Raw genomic sequence first — 27,977 nt, 5'->3', positions numbered from 1 at the left:
GACCATTCCTTGCCTGTAAATCTTAAAACGGAGCCTAAATGTTGCCTGGAGGGTGAAGTGCTGAACCGATACACTGCAGAAATGATACAATAAGCGGACCTGTGCTATGGGATGTAAAGCATCTTCTGAAAACTTTCTAAAGGGGGACTCTCAGTTGTTTGGCCGTTTAGTTAATAGAGACTGAATCCACTTTAGAATGAGGATAACTAGGGAATCTCGACTAGACATAAAGGGAACACAGATCTGTAATCTCCTGGCTTTTTAAGGGTGAAGGGGAGGATTCTGGCACCAGCGTGGTGGGAACTGGGCAGACCCAAGGTGACAGCAGAGCAGACACTCCCCAGACACACAGGGGTCCCCAGGCTTGCTGGTCACCCCTTTTCCCCTCCAGCGGCTGAGGGAGCTGGTCCGGGGTCCCTCATCACAGAGGTGACACTGAGGCCCAGGACCATGCATTAGTCAGCACTGATGCCAGGTCACTCGCTGGCGGGCTTTCCCCGAGGCCCACCCCCCTGCCATGTACCCCAGGCCCCCACAGGTGCCACACCTTGAGTGCCGGGACCAGCCCTTCCTCGCGCTGACTGGGGTGCCCAAGAAGCCTCTGCCTTTCCCCAGCAGCGATGCTGAAGGCGGCAGCCCACCGACCCACGCACCCGCCCAGGCCCGGTCGTACAGGCCCGGTCACCTGACGTGTGCCTTCCCTTGCCAGGTGACACCATCTGGGCCCCATCTGTCCTTCCTCACGGCACCCTCGGCACCTTGAGCCACCACCCCCAGCTACATTTTGGAAGAAAGATGGAGTCCAAGGTCTCAGAAGGTGGCCTGAACGTGACGCTGACCATCCGCCTGCTCATGCACGGAAAGGTACAGGGGCGGGACAGGGGAGGGGAGGGGAGGCACGCCCACCGGAGAGGGGAGGTACGGGGGCGGGAGAGGGGCGGGGAGGCACGCCCACCACGGGGGTCTTCGTTTCATATGAGGCTTTTAAATTCTAAGCAACCTCCGACTCCAAATGACGTTTCTCCCAGAACCTTTCGCGACTGAGCTGCCCGCCTGCTGCCCCATCCCCTGTGCCCTAGTGTGTTTTCTACATGCGAGGGCATTCTCCTCCAGGACACTAACACTGATGCACACGTGCCGGCCAGGGGGCTAGGGCCCCACTCAAGTGCACCGGTCATCCCAGGGCTGCCCTTCAGACAGGCGCTCCCCACGCTTCCTTTGCCTTTTGCTTTGAAAGCAAAGTTCCCACCCAGCTCTTTTGTAGAAAGAATGTCCCTCACTTTGGCTTTTTCTGACGTTTCCTCACCATTGGCAGGAGTGTCACAGAAGCTTTCCTATCAGGTAGTCCAGATTTCAGGGTGTCACTTGGTGGGGGGCACCTGCTGGGCATCTCCCCAACTCCTCTTCCACAGTCATCAGGGCGTCTTTGCTGGCGGGTACTTAGGTGCTGCGTGAACGTCCTGTGTGCCACCCTTGCTTCAATCATGGCTTCCTGGACGCAGGGTTTGCTGTTTTGTTCACATCACCCCCCACGCTGTCCCCACGCTGTCCCCGCACTGTCATTATTAGTTTTGATGCTCACATGGTCCCCGACTTGGCGTGGTTGCCCCACCAAGCTGGCGTGTGTCGCCCCACCAAGCTGGCGTGTGTCCTCCTGGGGGGCCCCACCGTTCTGACTGCACATCCTCTCTGCGTACCGCTGTTGCTCATCCTTACTTTCCTGCTGGTCCTGGAATCAGCCGTTTCTGTAGAGAACCCAACTCTCTTGAGTGGAGGATGGTGGGATGGTGTTAGAGCCCAGAGGTGGGCACATGGGGTACTCACGGCTTTTGGGCTACTGTGGGCCCCAGACAGAGCTAGGGAATATGTGTTTGTGTGTGTGCGCGCACGCGTGCGCTTGTGTGTGTGGGTGTGTGTAGAATTATACACACCTATGTCTGCGCACATTTGCATATTTATCTCTAAACTGGGCTCCCTGAGTTCACACCCCCTATTCCAGTCCAATAGCACAGGGTTCATCCTGGCTCCTCTGTCTGGTGTTTGTACCATGAGAAACCCAGGGGACGGTAGGGGCTGGCATAGTACCTGGGGCACTGCTCTCCCTAGATTTCCGGAAGCTGGTGCTCACACCTAGAGCCTCCCCTTCCGTGATGGAGGGATGCTGACCGCCTTTCCTGCTCCCAGGGTGGGTGGCATTCGGTCAAGGCTGTCCGGAGCTGGGTGTGTACCGTGGAGGACAGTCTGAGGTCAGATGCACGGCCCCACCTCCAGCAGCTGCTGCCACAGCAAGTACCAAACCCTGCCCCTGGGAGGTGAGGCGCCCTGACTGCCGGAGGAGCCACCACCCCGTGCCCAGCTGCCCTTTGCTGCCACAGCCCCTGCCGCACACGCGCCCTCCTGGCCTCGCAGAACTGAGGCGTTTCCCCAGGACACTGTGATCGCTGAGGGCTTCACGGTAATAAGGAAGATGAGTCTGATTGTGGAAGCTGCTCTCTGCAGCTGGAAGCAGGCTGGCCACGCCTCCCTGAGGTGCCGTGGCCGAGCCTTGTGGGTCTGTCCCAGGCAGGGAGGTGCTGCGACGGGCAGTCCTGGCCGGGAGCGCGTCTGAGCCATTGCGGGCCCCAGGCTTTAGAACCATGGCGGTGTGCTCAAGAGTCTTTCAGCGTTCTACCTTTTTAAAAACAGTCAAACAGCAATAGCAGCGCTACATTTTTATGCATCACAGAATCACTGGGGGAGATTTTCTCTCTCATCCATTTCTCGCAGGGTTTCCTTGAGGCCTTAAGTGCGCAGGTGGTACCTGTTGACATGTTTATCTGCAAAGCAGCTGGCCATTCTCTTTCTCTTTGTCTGTCTGTCGGTCAGAGGCAGGGCAGCCTGCCTGCCCGCTCCCTCCTGACCATCCAGTCTCCCTTCCTCACTCACGACTCGGAAGCTGGACGGCCTCGGCGCCTGTCACAGGATTTATGCTCCTTCTGCTCTATGACATCATCTTTCTGTGATTCTTTTCCTACAGGAAGTTGGCAGCATCATCGGGAAGGTAATTATTTTTTTTATTTTTATTTTTTTGGCTGCCTCGGGTCTTCGTAGCTACGCGTGGGCTGTCTCTAGTTGCGGTGAGCGGTGGCTTCTCTTGTTGCAGGGCACGGGCTCTAGGCGCGCAGGCTTCAGTAGTTGTGGCACGTGGGCTCAGTAGTTGTGGCTCGCGGGCTCTAGAGCACAGGCTCAGTAGTTGTGGTGCACGGGCTTAGTTGCTCCGTGGCATGTGGGATCTTCCCAGACCAGGGCTCGAACCCGTGTCCCCTGCATTGGCAGGCGGATTCTTAACCACTGCACCACCAGGGAAGTCCCAGGAAGGTAACTATTGTGTGAACTCTGCCTCTACCGGGATATCTCAGAGGCACAGTGAGGTGTGGACCAGCCCTGTGCAGGGGGTGAGCCGTGCACGGTGCGTGCCAGGCGAGCAGTGGGGATCCCGCTGGAATCCTGCCCCGTCGCCTTCAGGCTGCACCCCCATGAGGCTGGTCGCAGAGCTTCCCGTTCTCCAGCCCTGTGGGAGCAGGGGAGTCACCCCCCGAGACAGCCCCACTGTCCACCTGCCCTGGTGGCCAGTCATTCCTCCCGGGTTTGAAAGCTCAGGACCAATTCCCACGTGCATTCCTGGGAGCAGTCTCCCACCTCCGGCCTGAGTGGTGGTGAGTCCATTCTCAAAGAAACGTTCCCCTGGGGAAAGTGAGCGCTGGTTTGGAAGCTGGGTGTGTGTAGGAGAGAGGTGGGCCAGGACCCCGCACCCCCATTCCTTGTGACCGTCTCTGGCTTCGCTGGTCCCTCGTGGTCCCTGAATGGTGGGGGAGCCCCCAGAGCTCAGAGTCAGGCTTCTTTTCACAAGTTCTTCATGGGATCGCCCGAGGACCTGGTCCCCGCTTTGCTGGCGGTGAGGCTAGGGGACGGGTGCAAACCCGCCCCGTGGAGCAGGTGCCCAGGCCAAACGTGGAGCCGCATCGGGTCCCTGGGGCCAGGTCTGCCCAGCCCACAGCCTGTGCCCTGGGCGAGGTAGCGGGCCAACTGGGGAGTCATGCATGTTGGGCCTGAAGCCCACCTTCGAGGGCTGGGGCGCCCAGCCTCCCGTGCTTGTGGTGGAAGCCCGAGTGACCCCCTCCCTTGTCTGAACTTCTGTTCCAGAAAGGAGAGACCGTGAAGAAGATGCGTGAAGAGGTGAGTTGGCGCCCTGAGCCGCGTGCTGTTTCTGGGAGGGCAGGAGGGAGGAGGCCAGGGCCTCCTAGCAGCTCTGCGCCCAGCCCCACGCGGCCGGGACCCGCCGGGAGCCCCGCATGGCAGGGATGTGAGCGAGGGATGGCCATTCGGAGCCCCGAAGCACACACCAGCAGTTCAGGTGCCCTCCCAGTCATGACCGGGTCACAGCCAGCACAGTAGGACAGGACCGGCCATCGGTGCTGAGGCTCGGGCACCACCAGCCTGCACGAGTCCCCGGTGGTCAGTAGGCCCTAGGATCCAGCCTACTGCCGGCCCCAAGGCTTTAATCCAGTTTCTGGGGTCTGCGTATCTCCCTCCCAGAGCGGGGCAAGGATCAACATCTCGGAAGGAAACTGCCCAGAAAGAATCGTGACCATCACGGGCCCGACAGACGCCATCTTCAAGGCCTTTGCCATGATCGCCTACAAGTTTGAGGAGGTAAGGGGCGCCCCTGGGGAGCCCTATCCCGGAAGAGGGGACCTCTCAGCCCCTCTGCCTCCCCGGGGACTGCCCCCTCCAGTCCACCTGGTGACCGACCAGGGTCCCTCCTCCCCCAAGGCCCCCCTCCCTCACTGAGCGGTCCCTCGGGGCCTGCCCCCAGACCACGAGTCCTCAGAGAAGGCCTGGCACCGGCAGTGAGGCGGCCACGTCCAGGCCTCAGCCCTGTCCACAGCAGCTGACCCCCAGCGTGTTTAGCTTGGCTCGGATGTGGACGGACACAGGGAGAGCCAGGCCCGGGACACCTGCGCGCATTTGTGTGTCTGTGCGCCTTTGTGTGCGTCTGTCAGAGACCAACCTTAAGCTTTTTATGTGTTTCCGAGATTTCTGAAATTGCTGGAAGTTATCGGAGATGCATTTCGTGTCTTTACTGGAAGGGTGATCAAGCCGGGGAGTAGGTCCTTCTGTCAAATGGATCCCCCTCTGTCCAAGCCCCTCTCTGCCCGCCAGGCCTTAGGGACAGAGGGCGGACCCTGAGTCCAGGCACCCTGGGCGTCTGCGCCCCACCCTGCGGCAGCAGCGCGACTGCACAGACGTGCACGCCTGGGGGTCCCCTTGTGTTCTCCAGCCGCCCCCCACCTCGTCCCCTGAGGCTGGCCCGGCCTCGCAGCCCCTGTGAGCAGCCCAGCCCGGCCACCGTGTCCTCCTGCTGTTCACCCTCAGCTGTTTGCCATCGTGCTTCTGCCTCCCCCTCGTCCTCGTCTCCCCCACCCCTGACAGGGAGCCTGCTAGGCTCTTGCGGCCGACGCACGTGCCTCTCCCTCCCCAGGACATCATTAACTGCATGACCAACAGCCCGGCCACCAGCAAGCCCCCGGTGACGCTGAGGTTGGTGGTCCCCGCCAGCCAGTGCGGGTCCCTGATCGGCAAAGGCGGCTCCAAGATCAAGGAGATCAGGGAGGTAACGAGCCCTCCCCACCCGGGAGCCGAGCGTGGGCAGTCAGGAGGTCCCTAGGGCAGAGCACTAGCCGGGTCCCTGCAGACCCTGCAGCACAGAGCTTGCGGCAGGGGAGGGACGAGCCACGAGGCAGAGTGGCCGTGGGAGCCCCCGCTGCGGGCGTCACGCAGAGGAGCCCAGGCCTGACTCCCGGGACGTGGCCGTGGCACCCCTCCACCCAGTCCTGGGCTCCAGGGCACGGGCTCTGCTCCCCAGGAGGCCCCTGCTCCCACTGCCAGGCCCCGTTTCCTGAGAGTCGCTGAGCCGTCCCAGCTGGGGTGGGGCTTGCCTGAGGGGCCCACCTTACCTTCACAAGTTCCTCTCCCAAGGAAAGCCCGAGGCCTTCCCTTCCCCAAAGGATGGCAGCCCCCAGGCTTGATTCCTTCCAGGAAAGATGGCCACTCGCTTTAGGCCCTGTGACTGGGATCCGTCTTTCTCTGACCTCAGACTCCACAGAGAGAGAGAATTCCACACATTTGAAAAAAACCCTGCCTCCTGAGATGCCGCTCCGCACCCAGTGTCGCCCGCCCTGCCCCAGGTCCGCGGCGCCCTGGCAGCGGCGGGCTGAGCTGGATGGGGCTGCCCCGGGGGCTCCAGACGGAGCGTGCAGAGGGCGTGGGGGGGGTGACCTGGGGCAGTGTCGGGGGGTGTCCCAAGGCGTGCTGTGCCCTGGACGCCCCCGGGGGCACCCAGGAAGTGCCGCTGCAGTGCACACTGCCCCGCTCGGTGGGGTCCCTTCCGACGCCTGGTCTCTCCAGTCCACAGGTGCCCAGGTCCAGGTGGCCGGGGACATGCTGCCCAACTCCACGGAGCGGGCAGTGACCATCTCGGGGACCCCCGACGCCATCATCCAGTGTGTCAAGCAGATCTGTGTGGTCATGCTGGAGGTACAGTCTGTCCACAAGTCCAGGGCTCCTCGCCAGCCTGCCCCTCACTCCGTGCCGGCCGGGGCTTCTGAGCGCCGGAGGCCTCGGGGCCCTGAGGCTTCATGTGGTCAGGGCCGCGTGAGGGCGGGCCTCAGGGATGGCCTGAGTGAGAGCTGTGCTGGGGTGCAGGCTCCTGCCAACTCGGGTGGGTCGGTCGTCTTCACTGGGGACCTGGGGGGCGAACGGAGAACGTGGGGAGCGTGAGCCCCTCCCCTCATTTCTGGAGTTGGATAAAGGGTTAGCAGTCCGTGGTGTGAGGGTCGTTCAGCAAAGGGTCAGTCCTTAAAAGTGGTGCAGGTGTGCCCTGGGGCCAGGTCCGGGCTGGAGATGCAGATGGAGTGAAGAGGCCCACTCCATGGACAGGACCCCACTGCGTGGGCCCAGCCTGCGGGCATCAGAGACGCCGCCGAGGTACAATGAGCAGGACTTAGGGAAAGCACACGAAAACGCCCCAACTTTGAAGACGGAAAGAAGTAAACATAAGGATTAACCAGAGGAGAAGCAAGGGAGGCACAGCTGAGCAGGAAAAGCCTCTCTCGAAAATCTGAGGGAAGAAAAACCCAAGATTGAAGTTTCAGTCAATACCCAAACCGCTGCAAGATTAGTTGAAGCTATCAATAATACTTGCTGGTCTTTCTTAAGCTAAAATGAAGTCATCGTGCCTCAAACGAAAGGTTTCAATACCTGTGCTGGTGGCCCGGCCCCCTGGGCCCTCCCCCCCCCCCACCCGTGCCCGTGCCCGGAGCCCTTGCCGGAGGGTCTGCCTGAGGTGACAGCAGTCTCCTGCAGGAATTAGCCTCGGGGCGGGGGCAGCGGTGGGCTCTCCCTCTTTTGTACTTGACTTGGTGTTAAAGCACCATGTCCAACTCCTTAGAAAAAAATTTGTAGCGCTTTTATTTTCCTGAAGTATGATGCTGGGAAATCAAAAATGTTTTTCTAGATATTTTGTTCTGAAGCTCTCCCCACACGCTGGTCACGGTGAGGATCTGTGTTCTCTTCAGTCCCGGCGCTGGGACCGCGAGGGGCCGTGAGGGTGGGTAGCAAGCAGGGCCCGGCACCCCTAGTGTGGCAGATGCCCAAGCGGCCTGGTGGGCGGCGGTGCCCGGGCGAGGCGGGGTGACGTGAACCGCTCCAGGAGGGACGCCGCCTCTGGTGTCCCCGACGAGGTCAGAACAGGACATGTGGGCTCCTCAGGCCCCCTCCCACGTGGCCTTGCTTGTGCCACGTTTGTGGTCAGACGTGACCCCACAGGAGAGCTTGACCCCGTCGGCTGTGGGGCGCTGGTGCCCCCAGGGCTGTGAAACGGTGAACGCTGAAGCACATGGGCAGGCGTGAGCGGTCCTCGAGGGACGGGGATGAAGCCTCCTGCCGTTGGTGTCACGAAGCCCCCGGAGGCCGGAGCAGCCACTTATGGGGGAGGAAGCGTCACCGCAGCTAGGAGCCCCTGGTCCGATGTTAAATGAAGAGTGACTGGAGTTTCGGCCTCTGGGGTGGGGGGCTCCGCCCATGAAATCACTACCGAAGGAGGGAGGGGCTGCTCGAAGAGTGGCGGATCGGTGGAGAACGTGAGGGTCGGGCCCGCAGCCCTGGGTGGGGGGGCGTATGCTCAGAAGGCCTCCCTCCACCAGAGGTCAGCTCGAAGGGAACCGGGCGTCATGGCCATCAGGGCCAGCGGAGGGCGGGCGCTGCCGTCGGCGGGGTCGGAGTGCACCATGGAGCAAGGTGACAGTTGAGGCTGAGAAGTGGGGAGCCCACCCCCCAGCTCAGGGATGGAGTGGGGTCAGCAGCAGAGTCCTCCTTTCGCAGCGGACCGAGTCCTCCTTTCGCAGCGGAAACGATCACTCAGGGTAGTCACGCTTCCTGCCCAGTGACCCCTAATCGCCCTGAGACCACAGAGAACCCCGCTGCAGAGGCGCCTGGACACGACCTCAGACGAGCCGGAGACGGGAGGACAGGAGCCCAGCGTCACCCACATGCGGTCAGCACACGGGCCCTCGAAGCAGCCCCTCTTGCTCTCCACAAGGTCACACAGCAGGCCAAGGTCACACTGTGTTCAAGGTCACCCAGCACACATCCAAGGTCACACAGTGTGTTCAAGGGCACGCAGCATGGACAAGGTCGCATGATATGGCCTGGGCTGAGAGTTGAAGCTGCCAACCCCTCTGCTGTCCCCACCTCCCTGTGTGTGTCTTGGGTTGGGTCACTCTGAGGTCACACTGCCTGGTGGCTGGGCCTGGGTGGGCAATGGCCGCAGGAAGTCCCAGCAAAGACAGGCCACCCTGGTCCCTAAGTTCTGTCTCTGGCTGGTGGTGCTGCTGACTCAGGACTCCCGACAACAGCCCAGGCCCAGCCCTGTGGACTTTGCTCCCAGGGAAGACGGTCACCCAGGCAAGGGGACAGGGGAGGGCCTGATGGCTTCTGACCAAGGGGTCTGGTTGACATCATCAGAATCTGGCCGACTTCTGGTGCTTGAGAATATCGTTCACCCCAAGATATGAATCCTATACTTTTGGACACAGAATAATGAAAGGAAATTGTAGCGAATTGCATCACAGCTGTGGACTATTTCATTTGGACTCTAAGGTGCATCAAATGATGGCTCTTTTCTTAAACAGTGAAGTTGGATGTTTCTCACTTTCCTGTGATTATGCCGACTGAACGTCAGCCCGGGCCACGCGAAGCCCCGGCACTGGCACCGAATCCCCGGGGGCTCTTTCCCGAGGACTGAAGGAGGGGGCCGCCCCTCTCAGAACGCGGCGCCTGTGCTGGCGCCTGGGGAGGGTCGCGGGCGCGGGCGCGGGCGGGGGCGCGTCCACCCGCCTCACCCGCCACCCGCCGCCTCCTGCTGCGGCTGTGTGTAGGGCGGTGGTCCCGGGCGGACCTGGGGGCTGGGGAGGGCGGGGGCGCGGGGGGGTCGGAAGGAGGCCTCACGACTGCCCGCTGCGAAGCTGCTCTGACGCTCTCTCTCCCTCTCCTGTCCCTTTTCCTAGTCCCCACCGAAAGGTGCCACCATTCCCTACCGCCCAAAGCCCGCCTCCACCCCTGTCATTTTTGCAGGTGGTCAGGTAAGAGCCGAGCCGCTCTCGGCCTCCACTGCCAACCTCAGCCTCTTACTGCAGCCCCCGCCGCTGCCCGTTAGTGCACTCAGGTTTTCTCCCTCCTCACGTGCACGTGTCCCCCGCGCACGCTGGACGCAGAGCTCTCCCGGCACGCAGCCAGCCCTGGGGTGGATGCGGGCCACCGCGAGAGAGACCCACCGGGCAGCGTCCGCGGACAGAAAGGGCCGAGGCGGATGCCCTGTGGCGTCCGGGCCCAGGAGGACCCTGGTCCGGGCTCAGGCCTGCTCAGCCGGGCAGCACCGCCCGAGTCTAGCTTCCTGGTGTTTTTAGGAAGCTCGGAGGCAGCAAGGGCTGCGAGCGTTACCAGGGGTTTTATGACTCCTGGTTGAGGCAACTACGACTGTGAGAACTGGCCCCATCTCCCCTGAAATACACGTTCCCAACTTTCCACACACGAGCTCCCCCCAGGAGCACGTGAGGGAGAGACAAGGATGAAGGGGAGGCCAGCTGGGCATCCCGTTACAGGGACGACCCTCTCTCTCCACCCTGCCCCACGCTGGCCGCAGGCCCAGCAGGCCGGCCGTGGCCACTTCACACACCTGCTGTTTTGGTGGGAGCCCCTGAGCTTTCTCTCCTGCCAGGGAGGGCCTGGAAACCAGGGGTCATGGAGATTTCTGTCTGAGGCCAGTGATTGGCTTAGCGGGACCTGGAGGGGCCGACAGGGGGGCCGTGCCCTGTCTTCTGCCCTTGGGCACCGGGCTCAGAGGCGTCCGCCAGGAGCTCGCTTTGTCCCTTCACAGCAGGGTCACGGCAGCCGCGGTTGAGGGACTTTGCAAAGGCCAGGCCAGTGTGCCAGGAGAAGCTCTGCGTCCAGGTGGCAGTGCTGTGTGCCTTGTTCAAGGGAGAGTTAAGACAGAGACTTCCCAGATGACCCAGGACGGGCGGGCCGAGAAGGAAAAGAGGCAAATGCAAACTCGCCACGTTTTTCTCTGCTCTGTAAAAGAACCTTGTCCGGTTTCTCTCCCACTGAGCCCCGTGAGGTGAGGGCAGGGTCTGATCTCCTGCGGCAGCGTTTGTGGCGAATCCCCGGGGGGAGGGGGCAGCGGCCCCCGTGGTTCAGGCCAGCCGCAGACGGCCCGCCACGTTCAGAGCTCCTTTCCTGCCGTGCATCCGTGATCAGCGGCAGGTGAGTTACCTGCGTGGCCTCAGCCCCAGCAAGCAAGCCCGCGATGATTCCACATGGAGAAGCGCTGGCTTTATTCAGAGGGGAGGCATGTTAACATGAGGCAGAGCCTGGCAGCCTCCCGGGCCCATCCCAGCCCCGCCCCGGCCGGCAAAGCAGGGCATCACCCATCCCCCAGTCAGGACAGCGAGGGCCCCGCCGCCGTGGGCTTCACAGGGGCTCAGCACCTTAACCCAGCGCCTGCGCCCCAGGGACAGGTAGTGTGGCCAGCGACTGACTAGTGTTGGTCGTCGGTGGGGGACAGAGTCACAGGAGGGTCACCGCAGCGCTGCAGGTAGCGGGCAGCGGGGTCACTGTACCAGGCCCCGGGCCCTCCCTGCCCGCGTGCAGAACGCGCTGCGCACCCAGGCTTCAGAGCCTCCCGCCTCCCCCTGTCCCGGGGAAGATGCCCGCACGCCCCTGCTGCCGAGAGGCACTTCTTGCCATCCCAGCAGTTTCAGTCCATAAAGATTTCATCCAGACGGAACCTGTGACCTGTCGTCTGTCTGTACCTCTGCCCTGAGACGATGGTAGGCGGTCCGTGCACTTCCAGTAGAACTAGAAACCATAACACCCGAGTGATGAAAAGATAAGTCAGAAACTGAAAGTGTCTGGGATAAAGAACGGCCAGTCGGGGAGCACATGGCAGCACTGTCCCAGGGCCTGTCACGCTCGGGGACACGTTGGCACAGTGCCTGGTGGCGTCCCACGGCCCCGAGCACGCACAGCCTCCCCGATGCGTGCTGTTTCTGGTCAGGTTCCTTTCCTTCCCCACGAGGTGCCCGGGCCTCCCCCAGACGGGGGCTCTGCACCTGCCCCACCTGCAGGCCTAGCGTGGCTGGTGCCGCACGTTCCACGTCACCGAGTCCCAGTGGCAAGTCTTTGTCTTTACTCTCCCTCGACTCTGTGTGGTTTGTTTGTTTTTTGGCTGTGAGTTTCTGGAAGCATCTTGGCTGAGGGAATGTTGAGGCAGGCGGGGCGGGCGGTGGGAGAGGCTTCGGGGCCCACACACACGCTGCGGCTACTCCGAGTCACTGTCTTGAAGGCAAGTGACACGGTGAAGGCAAAACAAGCCCCTCTGGGAGCTGCGCCAAGAGCGTGCTGCCCCCGAGTCACAACGGCCGCCCGTCCTCCGAGGCTGGAGGGCGATCGGCCAACCTGTGGCTGATTTGGGTGCATTTCTTACTTAATCTGGCGTTCCCAAAATTGGTTTTGAGTCAACTTTTAAAGTTTTCTGTTTTGTTGTTTGGGTTTCTTGGAGTAAATATGTCTTGAAAGTGTTTACTCTGATAGCCGCTTAAATTCTCAAAGGGTTAATAATCAGTGACTCATAGCGAGGGTCACCAGCTCGTTCTTAGATACTGTCAGCTGAGGGGCAAGGGAGTGAGAGTCGGAAGCCGGCTGCCTGGCCCTTCCCCTCCCCCCCCTCGCCCCACCATGTGTCTGGTTGTAGCTCCAGCCACCGAGGGACCCGGGGGGGAGGCTCGATGCCAGGACCCTGCCCCCAATCTCTGCACCCCGGGCCCTGGGAGGGTCGCCTCTCCTACGTGAAGGGGGAAGGCCTTAACCAGAGGGCCCGGGGCCTGCTTGCAGGAAAGCCCTTCCCAAGGAGGGCCCTCATCCCGCAGGGGAGGCCGCGGTGGGGGACACATGGCTGCCGCTTCTCGAGCTGACGGTGTCTCTCTCTCTCCAGGCCTACACGATCCAGGGACAGTACGCCATCCCCCACCCAGATGTGAGTTTTTACTCTGTCCCTTCACCTCTCTTCTCGTCTCCACTTCCCTCCTACCTGCATGCCGCTGTCCATCGCTACTAATATTAATATTACACCATAATATTAATACTGTTCTCAGTGTTCCTGACCTGTGTCCTATCCATACGGCCCTGAGTGACCTTTAGTCTCTTAGCACTGATTCTGCTCCTGTGGAGGACTTGGCCTGACGTCCAATTGTCTTGATTGTGGCTGCAGTCCCGGCTATTCCTGCGCACGTGGGGCCTCGGGCGGGGGCCACGGGCCTGCTCTGTCCCCGGCGCCTGCCCTCGTGGGCGGGGACAGCTTGGGCCCCGTGGGCACCTGAGCAGGCAGGTGATGTGTCATGAGCAGGGCTGCCGGGATACCTTGGATGGGCTTTGAACAACTGCTGAAGCTACATGCTCCCTTTCAGGCCCCAGTCGGAGCAGGGTCCGTGCATGCACGAGATCCAGGCTGTTGGGAGCCCGTGCGGCAGACGAGGCTCTGTTCTAGCATTAGGACGCGCTCCACGCCCAGGGCCGCTCCGGACTGGGTTCCAGTCTGAGCGCAGTGTTGCTGCTGGAGGACTGGACGCCCCGAGCACACTGCAGGGGAGCCGCAGGCCACGGGGCTGTAGATAGGCTGGGCCGTGAGGCCTGCGCTGCTGGCCCGGGCAGCGGGGTGCGGGGAAGAGACGGAAGAGGTGGGTGGGTTTGTGTGCCACGGCCGCAGGCACGGCAAGCTGAGGTCCGACCCAAGAAGTGTCCTCTGTCCTGGGAAGGTGGGTCCACGTGCGCTGCTCTCGGAGAGCCAGTGGGGGGCGGGCACTGTCCAGGCAGAGGGACCGCAGGTGACAGCGATGCCCGCCCATCTTGTGCAGACGCTCGCACTTTTGAACTGGCAGGTGAAGAGCCGGCCGCCTTAAGACGTAAAGTCAGGGCAAGGAGAGTTATAAGAATTCACCGACACTGCGTACATGTGAGATTCAATTCACTATCATTGCAGGACATTTCTATTGAATAGAAAAGAAAAACCAACGGCTTTTCCTTTTTAAAAAAATCCTCATTACGCAACACACATGAATCAAAAGTCAGAGGAAGCTGGTGGAGACGGGGCTGGGGGCCATCCTGACCATCCCACATGACAGTTGGCTGTGACCCAGGGCACGGCAGGTGCTGGAACCCGGGGAGGGAGCCCGTCACCCATGTGGAGTGAGCAAAGCGTAGCACTGGTGGGGTCGGGACGGGCACCGTGGCGTGTGGGTTCCGTGGACCCCAGTAGAGCGCCCGCGTGGCGTGACGGAGATCGGAGGAGAAGCCGGTTTACAGGGTGGCACAGCCTTCACTCCCCGTGGCTGGTGGCCTTGTGCCTTTGGAAAAGCATCTGTGCAAAAGCAGACTCAGAACTCAGCACACTTGGTGGTCTGGGCCATGAGGGGCGGTTTACCCAGAGCAGGTCTGAGATGAGGCTCCGACCCGCAGCCCATGGCAGACCTGTGCTTCCCTGCTGCCCGAGGCCTCTGCGCTGCAGGCCTGAATTCCTGGTCTGGATTCCCTAGGCCAGGGCACACGCACCGAGCGAGGCCGGGGGACTTTGACTGGTTTGGTTGGTTGGTTTTCAAATCAATTGGTTGTTTTGCTCTTTCCGTGTGATTGTCTCAGTATCTCTGAAAAATGGGTAGTTTCAATTTTTTTTCGGATTTTAAACTAATTTATAGCTAGCTATTACATGGTTGCCTCATTGAGTTTGATAGGGATGTGAAACACTTGGTTTTTTATGGCGAAAGGGCTTTTGTGAAGGAGCCTGCATTCCCCAGGCCGCACGTGTGACGGAGCAACTGTTAGGAAGGACAGAAGAGCAGGACTTTGATAAATGCTGTCCTTGCAGGAATGCAAAGGTGAAGGCTTGGACCATCACTAAGACTCGTTCAAAACAAAATAAAGTGGTGACGAGTGACCACGGCCAGGAAGGCACTTTTATCCGAGCTTAATATTCAGTAGGAATTTTTTAAAAGCTTCATTTCTTAGAATGCAAATATAATAATTACAGGAAGTACTAATTTATTTTATAAGGTAACTGAATACACCATTTGAATATTTCAACCCCAGTGGCTGACACACACCCCACTGTCATCTCAGCCGTTAATTCCTTCCTAAGTCAGGCACAGACTTTGAGAAAATACATTTCTTAGAGCTGAGCATTTCTTCATCTAGAGCTAAAATGTGTGCAGTTTTTCCTGCTTTCTGGTTGAACCCACGTAGGAATCAGGGCCCCACCCTCACCAGTCTCCCTCCAGGTTCTCGCCTGCCTCGGCCCTTGTTTTACCAGAATCCTTCTGGAAGCTCATAGCTCTTGGGCATTCGGAGAAGCCAAGGACTGTTGAATGACTGGGCCTGTCGCAGCTGCAGGCCTTGGTCACGGCTTGTGGCCAGAATGCTCCAGGACGGCCGCCCACGGGTCCTGCCCGAGGGGTCGGGTGTAGTTTCAGACACGAGGAAGGACCATGGTGGCCACAACTCAGGACGCAGGAGCAGATGCGAAGCCTGGACAGACACAGCATGGCCACCACCGCTGTCTCCCACCTCCGCTCTTTCTGTCCCTGTACTGATTACACCAGGAAGAAATTGGTTTCTTCTGGGAGAAATCAGTCAACGTCAGGCACGCCCTCACGTGTGAATCTTATTTCTACTCTTCAAAGTTTCCAAGTCACTCCCTTACTTAGCATCCCCTCATTAAAGGAGTGCTGGAAGCGAGCAGAATCGAGACCAGAAGCCAGCTGGGCCGGCGGCCTCCCTTGGAGCCTGGACATGGGCTTTCGAGGGGCCCTCGCCAGGGCTGGGGGCCAGGAGCAGCAGAGCTGTCGGTCCCCGCGACGCTGGGTCCCAGCAGAGGGTGTTGAGTATCTGGGGGTAGATGGGCGCCGTGTTAGCCGGGAAGCTCGTCACTTAGAGAGTTAGCAGTGGGGACACTGGGACGAGTGAGTCATAGTAAGTAGAAGAAACCAGTGGGAGCGCACAGCTAGATCCCGTGCAGACGGTGGTCCCTGGGGCTCTGCTCACAGTGGACACAGCCAGGGATGGAGTGCCTTCCCCGCCCACCTCCTTGGTGTCCCCCTCCGGGAGCCCACAGGGAGGCGCCATTGAGGCTGCTCCTAGCATCTTCTGGTGAGAGCCCTGCACGGCCACCCCGCCGACACCTGCACCTCTGGCTCTTTGTTCTTCCAAGATCCAACGATCTTCAATCCTCTCCTTTCGCAGCTCGGAGTGGCGGGGAGGCGCCCCGGCCTCACCTGCCGCAGAGCAGGAAACAGGGGCAGGTTAACTCTTGCCCCCGCCCCCTCCCCGGGGTTGCACACCCTCTCCTCGGAGCTGAGCTCTTCAGTGGCACGGCCCTCAGCCCGCCCCTCCCAGAATCAGAATCTGCATTTTCACAAGACCCTGGGTAACTTGTTTGCACGGAAAGTCTGAGAAACACCGATAAGGAGGACTGAGAAGGGAGAACACAGATCCAGCTGAAGCCCCAGGGTTAGTGGATAGGATGGAGGGAGGGAAGCTTCTAAGAGATGAGCACAGAGGATTTCTCAGAATCAATAAACAAAAAAACCTCACATTCAGGAATCCCAAGAAATCCCCAACTCGATCAAACAAAATCCATTTTAGACGCCGTCCAAGTAAAGCCGCGTGACACCAAAGACCAGAGTGAATCTTCCGAGAGGAGAGAGAGAAGGAGTGTTATAAAGGAGCGATTGTGGTGGCAAAAGAAAAGAAGACAACTGTCAACCTAAAAAGCAACCTCCAGAGGGTCTCCCAAGTTACAGACGTTTGCAGACAAACAGCTGTGACCTTCTAAGGGACGCCGGTCAGTAGAAGGAGAATGATCCCAGAAGGAAGGCTATAAATGCAAGACAGAACGGTGAGCAAAAAAAATTACCATTTCTTTCCTTAACATAAGCACAAATCATAAAGAAAACATTGATATTTTTGACTACATTAAAATTTAAACATTTGGGTCAATGAAAACAAACTTTTTAAAATCAAAATCAATGCTATTTAATTGCTGGGATTAACATAACAGAGCTAAATGGGCACCGACAGCATACATAAGATTAGGATGTGGCTGAGGGGATTAAAACATCCTGTAGGTCATTGTATCGTTCAGGAGGAAGGCAAAGATATTGAATTAAGACTAAATGGGGCTTTCCTGGTGGCGCAGTGGTTGAGGGTCCGCCTGCCGATGCAGGGGACACGGGTTCGTGCCCTGGTCCGGGAAGATCCCACATGCCGTGGAGCGGCTGGGCCCGTGAGCCATGGCTGCTGAGCCTGCACGTCCGGAGCCTGTGCTCCGCAGCGGGAGAGGCCACAACAGTGAGAGGCCCGCGTACCGCAAAAAAAAAAAAAAAAAAGACTAAATGTACGTGTTAAAATTTCAAAGTGGTGACTATCAGAAACACGTTCACTTTCATAACTTCCATAAAGGTACGGAGGGGAAAGCGGGTGGCAGGAAAAGATTAATCAGCACAAAAGGAAGGGAATGAAAAAAAGAAAAGAAACCCTTGAAGATCAGGACAATTAAAATAAGATGACAGAAATTCATCTACATCTGTGGGTAACTGTGATCAAAGCGGGAGAAACTTTCCAGTTAAAAAAGGCTGTCGGAGGGTTTTTTAAGAAAAGCTAAACAAAAAGACAAGCAAACAAAAACAAAAAAATATATCAGTTTTTTTTTTTCAAGAGACGCACCAAAAGAATAAGGACCTAGAAAAATTAAAAGAACAGAAAATCTATTCTAGGAAAATACTAACCCAACGAAACAATACACCATTATTATTATTAGTGGGGGGAAAAAACTTTACAGGAAATTACTTAGTCATTACTTATTGATAAATACTTCACTAGAAGATAAAACATTTAAGTTTGCACCTAAAACATAGCTTCAAACATATATAAAGGAAAAAATTAACAAACCATTAAGAGAATTTAACAGATGTTGCAGTGGAACCTTAACAGACCTCTTTCAATGAAGGCCAAGTAGACAAGTACAGAGATTCTGACAGTGCAACGTGAGCCCGAGTTAACCGACGTGCACCGAACACTCCCCCAGCACAGCCACTGAATTCATGAGAACGTTTGCACAGCTTGATCACACCCTAGACCGTAAAGAAGACTCAGCATCTTTCAAAAATGGGAATCAGATAGATGACTCTCTCCCCATAGAGCAATTAAATTGAAATCAATAATTAAAAGGTGAATTAAAAAAAAAATCTTGTCGTTATTGAAAGTTAAAGAAGACCAGAAGACCACAGTGAATGGAGAGACACACGATCCTCCTGGAAACGACACCAAAGATCTTTCCAGGTCGAGGTACAGATGCAGTACAATCGCACACAAAATCCCCGCAGGCTGTTTGGAATTTTACGTGAAAGAGGAAAAGCCAAGAATCACCAAGCTAGTCATGCAGACGACATCTGATAGGATAGTCTTTACAACGTAAACAAAACACCCACTCCTTGTGTACCAAGAACTTCCACACGAGAGAGAAAAATGTAGCACTTTTAGAAGAAAACAGTATCTTTCAGTTCACAGATCAGGGAAGGATTTCCTAAAGCAGAAGCACAAACCATGAAGAAAATAGTGATGAATTCAACTACATTAAAATCTTTAAATTCTGTTTCTCTCAAGGCTCCATAAGGAGAGTGGAGAAAGATCTTTTCAGCACATATAACTGGAATAGGATTAGTATCTGAAATACATACGTTTACGTGAATCAGCGAAAAACAACCCAAGAGAAAAATGGGCGAAAGACACAGGCATTTCACAGAAGGGGAAACGGGACTCGCAGACTAAACCACGAGGCGGCCCGTCCCTAGATGCGAGCGCTGGCGCGTGGCATGTCCGTCTGCTGATGACTCGTGGAGCCGTGCGCTTATGAATCCTTCTGACTTGTCGAGTGTTTGTCTATGTTTTATGTTCTGACACAGAGTTTGGTGGAAAAGGCAGTTATGGAGAAATGTCTGTGACTGACGCCTGCCCGCTGGCTCCGCCCTCCACCCTCCCCTCCTATCTTCCCTCGCAGTGGTTTGTAGGCACTGGCCAGATTAGAAAGTCTGATTCTCGTTTTGTTTTGTTTTACGGCATAAATATCTCGAAAAGTGGGAAGTCCCCTTAGCACTTAGTGCTGCACCCTCCTTTACAAATGTAGAAATGGAGGCAAAGTTAAGGCCAGAGCCTTAACAGACAGAGAGATGCCAGCTGACACCCATCCACCCACCCACTCGAGGGACGGGTGCTCCTCCAGGCACCACCGTCCGGTCAGTCCTTCCCAAGATGTCACTTTGTATTCGTGGGTGCCTGAGGGGGGATCTATTTGCTGGTGCGGCCACTGTTTCATACAAAGCAGCAAATCCATTGCAGTGGGACAGGTCAGGGCCTGAATCCCTGAGCTTCTGCGTGCCAGACTCTGCAGGTGCAGCGGAGCCCACCTCGCGGGTTATCTGGCTGTGCCTATAACATGCGGGGCCGGCGGGCTCACCCATTTAACTGAGAGCAGGTGATGGAGAGACCAGAGGAGCGCCCGCGGGTGCAGGGGCTGTGGGTGGCCAGGTGGGGACGCCCCGCTGGTTTGCGATGTTCATTCACCCCCAACTCACGTGGGCAGCACTTCAGCCTGCCCATCCCTCACGTGGCACCGGGCCTCGCGGACAGGGGCACGAGGCCCACGGAGACCAGAGGTGCCCATCTCTACAAAGCTGATCAGTGTTGGAGGCGACTCCGACCAGTTCTCCCGCCCCCAGAGCCCCGCTCTCCCCTGCCATCTCGACCAACGCACAGCAGTGCACTCTTGGAGACTCAGGGACACATAGGAGAGGGCCCTGCCCTCATGGGGACCATGCCAGCCCGGCTGTCGGACACATAAGCATGTGACGGGGGTAACATCGCAGACCAGGAGCAGAGAGCAGCCTGGCCAAGGCCCCTTAAGCCCTTCAGGTGCCACAGGGCCGCCCCTCGGGCTCCCCGCTGACCCCCGGCCCCGGGTGAAGGGCTGGAACCCCCAGGACGCCAGTCCCGCGCCAGGAGGCTCTTCTTGCACCAGTGCGGTGTCTGCACGAAATCCCAGTGACGGTCAGAGCAGGTGGCCTGCCTGCCCTGGGCTGGGCTCTGGACAGCCAACTGGATGTTTGTTGTCTCCAGGGACGGGGTTTCCTCCTCCATCCTAGGAACTTGTGTTACCTCCTTGTGAGGAGACCTTAGACCCGGTTCCAGCGCTCCGTGTAGGTGGGCTCGGGGCGCAGACGCCGCCCGGTGTCCCCGTGATTCGAGGTGACGATGTGCTCAGGGGAGGCGGGGTTGCAGGACCCAGTCGGTGCCCCCCACACACACCCTCATGCCCCAACGCCCATGGGTCCTTGCCACATTTCTTATGGGCCCCTGGAAAGAGGAGCCGTTGCTAGGGTGCCCGAGCCGCGCAGCGGGGTCTCCCACCCTTCAGCGCCTTCCCTGCGGGGTCACCTCGCCCGTGGCATGGCAGGTACGGGTCCCGTCACACCTCTTGTCCCCAAGACTTGGGTTGGTGTCCCCATAGCGGTGTTTCCCGGGTGCGCTCTTCTCAGGGGGCTTCTGTGCATGTCTGCTCAGGCCACGCTTAGCTCAGTGGTGTCAGTCACAGGGCAGACCTGCCGGGCAGCAGGTGTGCTGTCGGCCCCCGACGCCCCCTCACTGGGGACTCTCAGAGCTGAATCTGACCTCAGGTCACCACGTCCCCGCCCCAGAGCTGCCAGGCATGACACCTGAATCTGGGATGAGGCCGGTTCTCCCCGAGCAGGCCCACCCCCAGAGTGGGGAGAGGCCTGGGGTGGGGGAGGGCTGCTTTTACGGTGGGCCTACCGTTTCCGGGGAGGGAGGGAGGGAAGAGACAGCCCCACACTGGCAGATGCCACAGGAGCGGCCAGGAGACACCAAAGCTTGGCTGCAGCGACAGCCCACCCACATCCCAGCGGCAGCACAGCGGAGGTTCTACCGGGAAGGTGTGCCCGGAGGCCACAGGCTGGGCACGGCTCGGCCCCTGGACCCTGACCTGTGGAGGCAGGAGGAGGCCGAACTGGCCGGCCAGCGCGCCACCAGCCCTGTCCCCACGGCCGCACCTGCCGGACACGTGACAGGGTGGCAGGCTCTCGGGAGGAGCCCCCGTGGGGCAGCCGTGATCCCCCACGTACTGGGAAGGGGTGTTCGGCATTTGTTAGGAGAGTGCGCCTGGCCCCTGGGAGGCCAGCAGCATACCCACTCCTCTGTCGCCCGAGGGCTCGCCCGTGAAGGCCATGGACGTGGAGATCCCGGCGCTCGTACCTGCCCCCACCCCGACACGTTCTGCAGAATGGGACCCACGTGGTGACTGGTCAGACGCTCGTCTCACCTGGGGGCGCCCTCCATGCTCCCTGGGTGCCCACACCTGCCAGCCGCAGGGGCTCTCTGGAGGCCCCATGCCGGCCTCCAGGCTCTGGAAGCATTCGGGCTGGGCTTCCTTTGTGAAGGTTGGGAGTTGAGTGCACGTCCTGGAATGTCCTGGCCCGCTCTCCGCTCGGCTGGAGATGTGGGCCGGGCCAGTGGGTGAGCCAGGGCTGAGGACATGCCCGGAAGTCTCCAAGGCCGGGGGTCCCAGCATTCAGACAGCCCCTATCTTCTGTTATTTGTAGTGTTTATTTAAGAAGTGAAGCTCAGATAAAATAACTAAAGAAACTGCATTTCAAAGCCCCCACCAATGTCTAGTGGCTGGGGGATGGGGGCCAAGGGGCAGGTGACAAGGGATGGGGCACGGGGGGTGGGGGGAAGGGGCATAGGCACGGACCCCGCACAGGAGCCCTGCACCCTCTTGGCGGCCCTTGCAGCTCCCTCGGTGGAGCCTTCCAGCACTGCTTCCTGTAATCCTGGAGGCCGCAGGGGGCGGGCGGTGGGCCCCGCAGGTGGCCCCTCCAAGTCGCCCCATGGGTAGAGCGAGGGCCTGTGGGGGAGGATGCCGGCCGTGGGGTGGGCCAGGCCCGGGGCCGACCCACCGATGTGAGCGGGTCCCGCGAGTGACAGCGTGACGTTGAGGCACCTGGGGCCCAGCGGGTCCTGCTCTGTGGCTCTAGACCCTCCCCGTGGAGCCCGGGGGCCCGCCTGGCCGGGGGCCGAGGGAGGGAAGGACTCGGTGTGCCTGCCAACCGACACGGCCCTTTGGTTATCCCAGGCCAAGTCCTTGCGTGCTGCTGCGTCTGCCATGTGTCGCATGGCCCCCTTTCTATCTATCTGTGCAGACTTCCGTTACGCGTTTTTAATTTGGTGTGACTTGTACTCGATGACAATAACCTTCTTAGCTCTCGTGTCCCTCCTACCCCAGCAGTTGACCAAGCTCCACCAGCTGGCCATGCAGCAAACCCCCTTTCCTCCCCTCGGACAGACCAACCCCGCTTTCCCCGGTACGTACCCAGCCGCCCTTTCTGACCTCCTCTCTTCTCACCTGGGGCCTTTCTCTTTCCGAGCGGTCTGTGTTCAGGGCAGTGAACGGAACAAGTACAGCTCTGGAGTGAGGGCCAGGGACACGGCGCTCTGCACGCTGCCGCGGGTGGGTGGGGGTATCTCTGTGCGTCTCCATGACGGGTCAGTCACCCTACAGCTGGCCTTCCTGAAGGAGACACCCCCCCCTCGAGGGTCCACCCTGCTCTCTGCTGCCCACCAGCCGTCGGGGAGGCCCTCCTGCAGGAGGTGGTGCACCCGCAGGGCGGCTCGCCTGGGATGGCGTCCCCGTAGCTCAGAGTGGCGCACCAGTCAGACTTTGAGCTTCCCTAGTTGAAGTGACCTTGCTTCTCTCCTTGAGGGCAAAACATTAAATCTGTTTCTTCTTTGCTCTCCAGGAGAAAAGCTGCCTTTACACTCCTCCGAAGAAGCTCAAAATCTGATGGGCCAGTCGTCAGGTAAAAGGAAACCACGCTGAAGGGAGAGCAAGCAGGCCAGGAGGGGACCTGGCGGGAGGAGGGGGCGAGGGGGCTGCTGGCCAAGCGCCTCGGGCAAGGGACGCCGGCGCCACCCAGGGCCGGGGCCCAAGTGGCTGGCCCCAGGTCTGCACACGCGGCTCCCAGCTTCCGCCCCGTTCCTGCTGGGAGCGTGGTGGGTCGGCTCTGACTGGGCTCGGGGCACAGCTGCCCTGTCATCCAGAGGCCCCACCTGTGTGTCATTTATTCTCCCAGTGGCACAGCGTGTGGGGGTCTGGAGTGAAGGGCTGACCACGCTGTGTGCCTTCCAGAAGTGTGTTTCATGGGAGATGAGATCACTGTGGCCTGGATTTGCACTAAAACACTCCTCGGACAGGGCAGGGCAGGGCAGGGCATGGATCCACAGGTCCTGTCACCCAGGCTTGGAGCAGTGGGCGCGGCCCGCTGACAGGCCACTGGGGAGCAAAGCCCCTGGAGGCATGTGGCCCGGACCTGCCAGGTTCCCTGGGAGGGAGGCGGCCCCCACGCTCCCATCCCCACCCACACGGGCCTCGTGAAAGCCTGGATCAGAGCAGAAGAGCGAGTGCCGGCTAAAGGGGAAATGCGGGAGAGGCCTGTGTGCAGCGGTCGTAGCTGTCACCCCCACTGGTGTGTTCCGGGCCTCAGGGTGCCTCCGCCCCTCACCCATCCCTCAGGACCACGTGGGCCCAGCTGAGACCACGGGGCTCAGGAGGCGTCTCTGCAGCTGGGACCCCAGCTCTGATGCTTCATGCGCTCACTGTGGGCTTCTCGGCGCAGCCTTTAAGTTAATGCAGAATTGAATGAGTGAAAACTAGAGAAGAGCATTTATAGAATGTTTCTGATTTGGGAACTGGATACCAACCTTTACAAAGTTATGTGTCTGGTGATAACACATGTTTGGGTGTCTGTACAGTTTATAACGTGACTGCAGATAATTGCCCAGCCATCGTCTCCAGGAGACGACCTGGGGACTCCAAGCACCGGGCTTACCTGGGACACACGGCCCCCACCCCACCCCGACGCGGCCCTCCCAGCACGGCCTCGGGGACGTGGGACCCGTGTTCACATGCCCCCGTGACGACCTCCCTCTCCAAGGCCCCATGGGACCCAGAGCGCTCACACACCACACTTGCACGCGCACACTCCCGCCACGGCCGCGGGTCAGGGAGGCCGGGCGGTGGTTGCGTCCTCACGCTGAAGGCCACGCCACGCCGCTTCCCAGGCAGCTGGCCTTCGTGTTGGGGAAGCAGCGTTCGTGGCTCATGGGAAGCTCACCAGTGGGTGTGACTTCGGCCCCTTTTAAAAGAAGCCCCCTGATCAAACATCATAAGCTATAGGTGAACAGGTGTGACCCCCCCAGCTGTGTCACCCAAACCAGGAGGCACCGCACAGGACTTGGGACCAAGGAGATCTCTTAAGTGACATTTTAAATGTCACTAAGGATTGAATGTTTATAGTTGGTTGAACAACTAAGTAACTGTATTGAAAATACCTTTATGAAAAGAGATAAAGAACAGAAACTCCAGGTTTAGCTGTGAAACAGAAAAATGATGGATGGTCTGGGGTGAGTTAGTGCGTTCAGCATAGCTGAGCCCCGTGCTCCGCGGGCCCCAGAACAGGCCCAGTCTCACCGGGTCCCTGTGTCCTCGACACCGATGGCCACGGCACATCTGGTTCCGGGGACACACGTGCCATGGAGGAGGATGCCTGTGGGGCCGGGGGCCGGGCAGTCGCCTTTGTTGGGACCCCTCGGGGCCTTGTGGGGATTAGCCTGAGGGGCAGGGGCCAGGGAGGGAGGAGCGTGGGGTGGGAAGAGGGCGCAGGTTCCGGAATATTCCGAAGGTGCGTGAGCCGGGTCTGCGATAATGTGCCACGGGGAAGGTGGGTGGAGCTGGGGGCTCCGGGTCTGGGCTGAGCTGCGGGACCCACGACACTGGGACACACGGGTCTGGGGAAGGAAGAGCAGGGTCTCGGCTGTGGGCTTTGAGTTTGAGACGCCTCCCGACGGGATGGAAGCGCCTCGTACACAGGAGTGTGTCTGCCACAGTGTTCACCCGCGAGGGCAGACCCTGCGTCCCCTCTGGGCCCCTCACATCCCACCTGCGTTTTGTGATCACTGTTTCCAAAGTGAGTGTGGATCTCGTCCTTGAACCCTGAGAGGCTGGCTCTGACTTGGTGGGTGCTGAGCTGACATTGGTAAAGACAGAAGCTGGGCGTGTGATGAGCTGGGCCTGGGTCTCAGCCCAGGACGCCCTGTGGAAAGGCACGGCCTCCGCTGCCCGGCTCTCGGGCCTCCCTGCCCCCACCGGAAGCGCTGCCCGGGGGCGGGGTCCGCAGAGCGTGGGAGGGAACAGGGGCAGCGGAGGAGGCCTGCTGTCGGGTCTGGGGGTGGGAGGGTGGGCACCCAGGACTGGCGTGACCAGTGCGGCCCGTTCTCGGGGCGCCAGGCAGAGCCACCAGGGTGTCTGTGAAGGGCGTCTCGAGAGACTACACAACACAGCAGACAAGTGACATCATGTCGTGCCCAGAACGAAGAAGTGAACCTGCATCCTGCTGGGTTCCTCTTCCTTGTTTGAGAGACGCTGGGGTCAGGAGGGTGGTGGCAGCCTGGGACCGAGCGCTCACAGGCCGCGGACCCCGGCTGTGCAGACCCTCCCCTGGGCAGCCCCCGGCCCTGCCTGCCTATCGGCCCAGCGGGGCCGAGCGCCGGGTGCAGCGCGAGCAGCCTTCTGCCCGCCTAACCGTCTCCCCTCACTGTGCCCAGGTCTGGACGCCAGCCCCCCCGCCAGCACTCACGAGCTCACCATTCCCAATGATGTGAGTATGCCGGGCCCCGCCCGTCCTGAGCCCGTGTGTGCCCCTCCCCTCCCTGCCCTGGTTAAGCAGCTTAATGCCCATGGGGGTGGGTGATATCACCCCCAAGATACCAGCCAAGGAAGCAGCTGGTGGCGCTTCAGGGGTGACTCGGAATTCAGATGCCGGGGCTGCCTGGGGACCCCGGCTGCCCCCATTTGAAGGCCCTGCCTGGTTCAGGGTCAGCCCTCAGAGTAGGTGGCCCAGAAGTGCTCCATGGGCCCTCGGAGGGCCTCACACACTCGCCTCACACACTCAGTTATCTCCCAACCACCCTCTGGATCCCTGGTTTATCCTAAGAATGTTGACTCCGATCCCCAAACCAAGACAACAGGGTGGGTGTGGGGCACGTGTCCTAGAGGGGTAGCTGCCTGAGGGCGGCATGGTGATGGCTGGGGACACGGCCTCTCCAGCTCCCGTGTCCACTCAAACATACATCCCTCCAGCCCGGGGGCGTGGCCTAGAGGGGCCAACATGGCCTCGGGCCCACGGAGGACGCTGGGCCGGGTGATGCGGCCGCATAGCCGCTGTGTCTTGATTTGTCGGGACTTCTTGCGGTCGAGGCCAAGCAGAGGCCAGGCACCCGGGCTCCCGTCCTCCAGCACGAGGGGGGTGGGCGTGCCTCTTCCCTCTGGAGCCTGTGACGTGCTGGGGGTGGGCGGGCCAAGGCAGTGCTTCCGGCAGCTTCCCCAGCGGCTCGGCAACGCACACGGGCTGCGGTGGATTCTCCTCTAAGAAGCTCCTCCGTCCTTTCTTCCAGCTAATAGGCTGCATAATTGGACGCCAGGGGACCAAAATCAATGAAATTCGACAGATGTCTGGAGCGCAGATCAAAATCGCCAATGCCACGGAGGGGTCGTCAGAGCGCCAGATCACCATCACGGGGACCCCGGCCAACATCAGCCTTGCCCAGTACCTCATCAACGCCAGGTGAGGCCGGCCAGCCTGCACGGGGCTGCCTCCCGGGGCTTCTCTCTCCCGGCTGGGCGGGGGGGGTGTGGAGCGTGACGGGGAGAGTCTCCAGGTGGACGCGGGCCCACACGCTCCTCTGCACTCTCACACCTGACCTTTCACCTCCGGTGGTGCCCGCACGGCCCCAGACAAGTCGCCAGGCGTTGGCGCCTTAGGCGGCAAACTGTGGGGAGCCCAGCGTCCACACGGACTCGGGGCGTCTGAAGCCAAGCCTCTGGGCCTCACTCTTCACAGCCACGGGGAGCTGTGAGGGCCAGCCTGCGCCCTGCCTGTCCCTGTGCAGTGGGAGGGTCTGGGCCCTGTGACGGCACCGCCAGCCTCGTAGCTGTGCTGCCAGCTCTGCACACCCGGGAGGTCCCTGGGGTTTGGAGCTGCAGGGGGGCTGCTTCACTGGCCTTTCCTGGGACCTCCGGCCTTCTGCCCACGGGGACAAGCTGGGGGTGGCCTGGCCAGCACCTGCCCTGTGCCCACCCCACGGTCTCTGCTCGGCAGAGGCCTGGGTCTGGGGTCATCGAAGGTCAGCATGAAAGGCTCTGTAGTTTCAGGGAACAGGTCACTGGGTTTCTCTGCTCTCTCACATCTGTAGTTGGAAAGACCCCCCGACCCAGACACTTGGTGGGCGGCTGCCAGGGAACCGTGCAAGGGTCTGAGGCCACACGCTGGGGCACAGGGAGGTCCTGTGGCCGGAGAGCCAGGGCGGAGCTCCTGGGCATAGCGGACACCTCCCTCGGCCTCCCTGCTGAGGGCGACCACACCCAGGAAGCCTCCAGAGCCGCGGCACAAGGGCCCTGCGTCCCTCTCCCTGGCAGGGTCACTCCCACGCCCCTCCCGGCAGTGGCTGTAGAAACAGTTGTGGCAGCCTGGGCCTGTCCTGGTGGCTGTCGTCACGCCCCATGTGGTGACAGGTACATGGGCCCTGTGGCGGGGAAGGAAGGCCCCGTGGCTCTGGTCCCCGGTCCTCAGCTAGTGGCCACTGCGCTGTGAGCCAGGACCGTCCGTGGCAATGAAGAGGGAGGCGCACGCCTCTAAGGGCTCCTCCGTCTGTGAGGACGTGGTGACCTGTGCCCTGTGCCCTTGTCTCTTCCAGGCTGACGTCCGAGGTCACCGGGATGGGCGCGCTCTAACCCCGCCGGCGTCCCCACCACTCGCCTGTGCAGACCGCCCACCCCCTTGCAGATATAGAGGTTTCTTTACTATGGAAGGTGTCTGTGCCCTAGAGATGCACCCACAGCGCTCCATCTGTGTCTGTGAGCCCCCGGCTCCGCCCCGACGCTGCTCCAACTTCACTTACGCCCGTCTCCTCACGCGTTGGCATGCCGTGTTCATTATTTTAAATGCTTTGGGGCCACTCCCATCTGTGACGTTTTAGAAACGTTGTTCCTTAGTGTCCGTGTAACTGTTGTTTTAAGACTTGGTTTGACATTTGGACGGTGCTTCCAGCAGCCGTCCCCTCCAAGCCCCAGGAGCTGTGGCCGCAGGGAAATGCCCCTCCCCGGTCCCTCGGCCTCGGCTCCCGTGGCCACACGGGTCAGCGCCGGGCAG

The 27,977-nt window shown here is 60.0% G+C and overlaps 1 protein-coding gene across 8 annotated transcripts; it reads left to right on the top strand.

Annotated features, from left to right (window-relative positions):
• Window positions 1-714: 714 nt before the first annotated feature.
• Window positions 715-27,660, top strand: PCBP3 (poly(rC) binding protein 3). Of its 8 annotated transcripts, none has more exons than XM_082839628.1 (13): window positions 715-864; window positions 3,017-3,040; window positions 4,183-4,215; window positions 4,576-4,692; window positions 5,522-5,653; window positions 6,448-6,576; window positions 9,606-9,680; window positions 12,590-12,631; window positions 22,001-22,076; window positions 22,512-22,571; window positions 25,375-25,427; window positions 26,224-26,393; window positions 27,523-27,660. In XM_082839628.1, the coding sequence occupies exons 1-13, from the start codon at window positions 796-798 to the stop codon at window positions 27,557-27,559; spliced, it is 1,017 nt and encodes a 338-aa protein (XP_082695754.1). In that variant the 5' UTR covers window positions 715-795; the 3' UTR covers window positions 27,560-27,660. The 8 variants fall into 8 exon arrangements, with proteins under 8 accessions (XP_082695754.1, XP_082695753.1, XP_082695751.1 ...); XM_082839627.1 differs by having other exon boundaries at window positions 21,998-22,076; XM_082839625.1 differs by having other exon boundaries at window positions 9,606-9,749; window positions 21,998-22,076.
• The last annotated feature ends 317 nt before the right edge of the window (window positions 27,661-27,977 follow it).

The sequence above is a fragment of the Leucopleurus acutus genome (genome assembly GCF_964270905.1).
Source record: "Leucopleurus acutus genome assembly, chromosome: 5".
NCBI classification, from domain to species: Eukaryota; Metazoa; Chordata; class Mammalia; order Artiodactyla; family Delphinidae; genus Leucopleurus; species Leucopleurus acutus.
The sequence above is the reverse complement of the archived record's forward strand: the minus strand, read 5'-3'. Positions and strand labels throughout refer to the sequence as shown.